At 66.4% G+C, this 5337-nt stretch overlaps 1 protein-coding gene across 2 annotated transcripts; it reads right to left on the bottom strand.

Annotated features, from left to right (window-relative positions):
• Positions 1–971: 971 nt before the first annotated feature.
• FAM43A (family with sequence similarity 43 member A) lies at positions 972–4886 on the bottom strand. 2 transcript variants are annotated; one of them, XM_090051849.1, is made up of 2 exons: positions 2814–4886; positions 972–2592 (listed from the first exon to the last, which is right to left on the bottom strand). In XM_090051849.1, exon 1 carries the CDS (start codon positions 4654–4656, stop codon positions 3409–3411), a length of 1248 nt encoding a protein of 415 aa, XP_089907975.1. In that variant the 5' UTR covers positions 4657–4886; the 3' UTR covers positions 972–2592; positions 2814–3408. The 2 variants fall into 2 exon arrangements, with proteins under 2 accessions (XP_089907975.1, XP_089907976.1); XM_090051850.1 differs by having other exon boundaries at positions 3287–4886.
• Between the last annotated feature and the right edge of the window lie 451 nt (positions 4887–5337).

Below are 5337 nucleotides of genomic sequence, written 5' to 3'. Positions count from 1 at the left end.
TGAGCAGGGTCCCGGCCCTCTCTGTTACCGTGTCATCCGAGCCAGCTTTACTGCCTGCGGGTCACGTGCGCCTGCTACGGCAGAGCTGCGTGGGGAGCAGGGGAGCCCAAGCCAGCTGCCTGGCGTGGTCTCGCCTGGTTGCGCGTGCAGAGCGCGGGGAGCGACTCGGGCGGACCGGGGGCTGACCCTGTGCATGGCCAGGGAAGCGATGCCGCCAGAGGTTTGCAGGCAGGCCTGCCCGGGCATTGCACTCACATCTGCTCCCCGTCTGGAGTTCCTCCCACGCAGCCAGCACACCAGTTACCCTGGCTTCCCTCTCCTTCGCAGACCAGCCCTGGGAAGGACTTGCTCAGTGCTTCCACTGTCAGTTCAGGAAACGTTTTGCTCCTTTGAAGCCCACACAGTGGAAGCAGCATCAGGGTCCAATTTACCAGCTCTGGCCACGGGGTTGATTTCACCACTGGCACCAGGTGCTGGGTTCGTACCATGGAAAATAAGCATCTGCACCCACAGAACAGGTACAGCTCAGGCACAGCCTATGCAATGCACGCTCCTTGCTGCCCTGCTGACGTGCCTTGCTTCTCACCCGCTCTGGGGCAAGGACGTGGCACGGTCAGAACGAGAAGGCTGCACGAGACAGCAATTTGTGCATGGGGGCACCTGCCCCCAGAGCTCCCCAAACCGGGTTTGATCGACAGTGATTTCTGCATGCAGGGGCTCCTGACATTTCCAGGTGCTAGCATGTTGCAAACCAAAATACTTTGCAGCTCAAGCCTTTGTAGGACCCCAAAGGGACCAGCTGTTCCCCTTCCTCCCCCAGTGTCCTCAGGGGGCTGCGGCAGACACCCACCCACCCACCCTTCCCTGCTCGCACCAGGCTGCTAGTGCTCTCACAGCCAGGATGCCCGTTGCCAAAGGAGGGGCACAGGGAACACACGGGCGCAAGTGACCTCACAACATCGGCTGCCTCATTCCAGCTGCATTCAGAAGGTTTTTATTAGTGTTTTCATGGGACGGTCTCACTGCAGAAAGTTCACATGGAAATAACAAAACTGGAGCCTTGTGTCTCTTGCGCATGGTCTGCCTTTGAAGGTGGGGCCCAATCCTGCGTCCAGGGATATCCATGGGAGCCCCCGTAGGAGCTGGGGCGAGCACCCTGGGCTGCTGCAAGCCTTCCCTCCGCTGCAGGGATAGCACTCCCTTTGCATCTTGTTAGAAGCTTTCCCTGTTGTGCAGACCCACGGGCTGCTCCCCGGGGGGGGAAGGCACTGACGGGCTGGGGCTGCAAGAGGCACTAAAGCCAACCCAGGCTGGGTAAAGGAAATGCCGTGTTATTGTTCCTTGGTTAGTCTATAAGGGGCAACTCTGCCCTGCCTCTTGCTGCTGCTGTTTGGGTGGAGGCCACATCACGTGGGTACGTCCCCTCCTCAGTGAGCTCGTGAAGCTGGGCCCTCCTTATCGCTTTCATGGGGCAAAGTCCACGTGGTCTCCGTCCTCGCTTGAGCAGGTGAGGGGAGCCCGGGTGGAGGTGAATTCGTTTAGGGACAATCTGTTATGTATTTGTTGACTTCTGGTGTGTGGGCTGGGGGCCCCCACAGAGACTTGAGCCTCAAAATCTGGAGAAATAAAAGCAGAACAGCTCCTCCCCCCGACTATTTCACCCCCAAAGGTCTCCCTGTCATGCCATGATGTCCTCGCATGGAGGAGGAGCAGGCCCTACGGTATCCAACGGCACTGGGACCCGCAGCTCCCGGGACTTGGGGCCCAGGGGGTGTGGGCTGCAGTCACATGCGCTGGACGCAGTGACTGGCACCCCGCGCATCCCCACGCAGGCAGCTCTCCTGGGATGTGCGATGGGGCTTTTTCCTGACTAAGGGCAGTGGCAGCTGAACCTGGGAAGGACCTGGCTCCAAATAATGTCTTTCCCCTTCAAATTAGCAGGTGGCTCCCGGGACTCGGGGTCCCCAGCAAGGCTTGCAGGCCTGACCAGGAGTCACAGGCACCGAGTCCACGAGACCCACAGCAGCCCCATGGCTGGGAACGTCCCCCTCTGTCTGTCTCTGAAATCTGTGCTTCCTGCATGAACTGACCCACCACATCTCCCTTGCTAGACAGGAGACTGACTCATCTCGAGGCCACTCCATCAGCTCCTTGCTGGTGCAGCTTAGGATTTGGCAACGTGTTTTAATGAGGTATTTACAATCTTGCGGACTGGCTCCTTGCTCAAGGGCCACTGTCTGTGCCCGGTGTTTTACAGGCGCAGGAGCTGTCAGCAATCATCCTTAGCATTCCTGCCTCTGCCTCGGGGACAGCACAGTCACTGTGGAAAATATTTAGACATCAGGAGTGTCTGATTAATTGATCTCTTAATTGATACCTCCACCTGGCATGGAGAAAACCCGGAAGAGCTGGCTACCCAGGGTGCCTGCTGCTTACAAACAGATTTACAGCTAAAAATACCCCAGCTGTCCTGGGACTAATTGACTTCCCTGCTTATCCCACGTTGGGTTATGAAATTCCCAGGGGCTGGCAGGTTCTGCGAGGCGAGGGGAGGGCTCCCAGCAGGCTGCCGGTCTGGCAGCATGGCTGCAGCTGCAAACCAAACAAGCGACATCTGTTTGGAGCTGACACAGGAACAAACATACTGCAAGCAAGAGGGAAGTTCCCTCCCCGTGCCCCTGGATGTCCACCCAGGTCAGCGATGCTGGGAGCCAGAGCCCCGCTTCAGCCTCCTGCTCCGGTAGATCCTGCTGGCTGGAGAGCATTCCTGATGCTCCCGCCCACCCCCGGCTGGACCAAGCGCCTCCACGTACCAGGGCTTGGCACCAGCTCGGGCAAAGCAGCTGCCGATGAGCCAGGAACGCGGCCTGTGAAATCCCAGCGCCTCTCAGGCCTGCCAGCTGTGGCACTGCCAGGAGCAGAGGGTTTATTTCACACACGAGGCCTGCAGTGCTGTCCACACGCTGCTCGGCCAAGCCCAGGCCAGTGCCGACCTGGAGCTCCTGCTTCTCTGGGACACGGACGTGTATGCGTGTGCACCCCCCCCCCGCCGCCGCCATGCCCACCCAGAGCACCTCTGTCCCTGGCTCTGCCAAGGCCAAGACAATGCTGACCTGGGGGGCTCCTGCTTTTCTCTTCCTGCGGGACACAGGCAGACACAAGTACACACACCTGCGTAGCCCCGCCATACCCGACAGGGCAGGGCACACGTGCCTACACAGTGTCACACACAGCCCTGCAGCGTGCGCAGGTCTCCGCCCCGTGCGTTTCTGCGCCCGGCACTGACCTGGGGGCTCCGGCGTCCTCGTCCCCTGGGGCGGGCGGCGGGCTCCGGGAACCGCCGGCGGCGGGCGGGGCCGAGCCCGCGTGTCCGCGGCGCCCGCAGGCAGTCCGGGGGCGCGGCGCGCGTCAGCCGGTGTCGGGGCCGTCGTCGCGGCGGGCGCGGTCGAGGCGCAGGCGGCGCAGGCGGCGGCTGAGCGCGTCCTGCTCCTCGCGCTCCTCGCCGGGCAGGTCCTCGGCGATGCGGCCGAGGCGGGGCGCGCTGCGGCCGCGCTCGGCGGGCGGCTTGTAGGGCGCGGGCGGGTGCAGGAGCAGGCGGCGCAGGGGCGCGGGGCGCTCGGGGCCGGCGCGCGCGGGGCCCTGGTGCCGCGCGTCGTCGCGCTGCTTGAGGCGGCGGAACTCGGCCAGCGCCGCCGCCGCCGTCTGGTGCAGGAGCCGGGCCATGGCGCGCGCCTTCTCGGGCTTGGAGAGCAGCGCGGCGTGGCAGCGCAGCCCCACGGCCTTGTGGCGCAGCTCGTGGCGGTAGACCCAGGCGAGCACGCGGGGCAGGCGCGGGTCGGCGGCGCAGTGCGTGACGCGGTGCAGCAGGTAGAGGTGGCCCGGGCGCGGCGGCGGCGGCGGCGCGGGGCCGTCGGCGGGCGCCAGGCGCAGGCCCTGCGCGCCGATGCTGAGCCGCATGCGGCTGCCCTGCCGGCCCGCCTGGCTGCGGCTCCAGATCTTGGCCACGGGCAGGTCGGTGCAGCCGTCGCCGCGCGCCTGCAGCGTGGCCGCGTGGCCCAGGTAGAGCGCGGAGCACGCGGGGTCCTCGGCCGTGACGCGCAGCGAGCCCCGCCGCCGCCGGAACATGCCGCCCACGCGCGCCCGCGCCAGCGCCCGCAGCCGCCGCGCCGGGGAGCGCAGGCTCAGCGCGTAGCCCTTGCCCTTGCCCGGCGCCTTGGCCTTGGCCTTGGCCGCGCCGCGCTCGCGCTCCAGCTCCAGCTCCAGCCGCCGCCGCTTCCACGGCAGCATCGCGCGGCGGCCGGCGCTGCGGCGCCGCCGCCGCCGTAAATACGCCGGGAGGCGGCGCCGCGCCCGCCCCGGCCCGCCCCGGCCCGCCCCCCGGCAGCCGCGCTCGCTGCGCCGCGGGGGCCCCGTCCAGCGGCGGGCGCTCGCCTGCGGGGTTTGCCCGGCGCAGGGGGGAGGAGTGCGGGCCGCTTTCTGCCGTGAGCCTGCGCCACCTGCCAGACCCGGCGGGAAGGACACGCAGCTCTCCCCGCTCGCGCTGGCGGGGGAAGGAGCCCGCTCCCACGACCGCCGCCAGACGCGCACGGACAGCTCAGGGCCTGGACGCGGCAGGCGCGCCGCGGGTGCTATCAGCAGGGCGTCGCTCACCGGCATGGGTTTGGGTGTGTCGCAGCCACAGCACTTCCTGTGTGGGGCAGCTCTCCTTGCTCCCAGAGGGCCCTGAACCACGAGCAAGGCCTCTGCGAGGCCAGCGCTGTTTCTCCCAGGGCCGCGGGTGGAGAACCGGATGCTGGGAGAGCCTAAGCCCGCGCCGCTGGCCCCGAGCTGCCCCAGGACCCGTCGCACACTCGGAGCAAGCCCGGCCTTGAGGCTGCGCGTGGAGCGGCAGAGCTCACTTTGCTGACGGGAGCCTGATGTAAGTCGCCCAGGGTCTCCCTGTGAGTCTGTGGCAGAGCAGGACCTGTCCCCCGCCCTGGGCGCCGCCGGGCTGGGCACTCGTGCCCGTTGCTGCCAAAGCACGCCCTGCCTGTGCCTGTGCCTGTGCCTGTGCGGCCCGACGGTGCCTGGGCTGGCGGGCCTCGTGGCTGAGCTGCAGGCCACGCGGCTGAGCTCCTTTGCCGGCCAGGCCCCAGGCAGCCAGAGGTGCTGGTGCCCCGCTGCCCGACTGGCCAAGGAGGCACCAGGGTGGGGGCAGCATGATGAGGGCTCCTTGCAGAAGAGAGTGGCTCCTGCCTCTGCCCGTGGCCCACTCTGTGCCGTTAACATCAGTGTGTCTTGCCCCTGACCAACGCAGCCACATCCGTCTGGCGTCTGTGGAGCAGGCAGCACCACGGG

The sequence above is a fragment of the Crocodylus siamensis genome, chromosome 6 (assembly GCF_052110815.1).
Source record: "Crocodylus siamensis isolate JL-2025a chromosome 6, ASM5211081v1, whole genome shotgun sequence".
NCBI classification, from domain to species: Eukaryota; Metazoa; Chordata; order Crocodylia; family Crocodylidae; genus Crocodylus; species Crocodylus siamensis.
The sequence above is the reverse complement of the archived record's forward strand: the minus strand, read 5'-3'. Positions and strand labels throughout refer to the sequence as shown.

What these genes read in the sequence shown, in the direction of transcription:
- FAM43A (XM_090051849.1), bottom strand. Translation starts at nt 4,656, where the DNA reads ATGCCGGTGAGCGACGCCCTGCTGATAGCACCCGCGGCGCGCCTGCCG.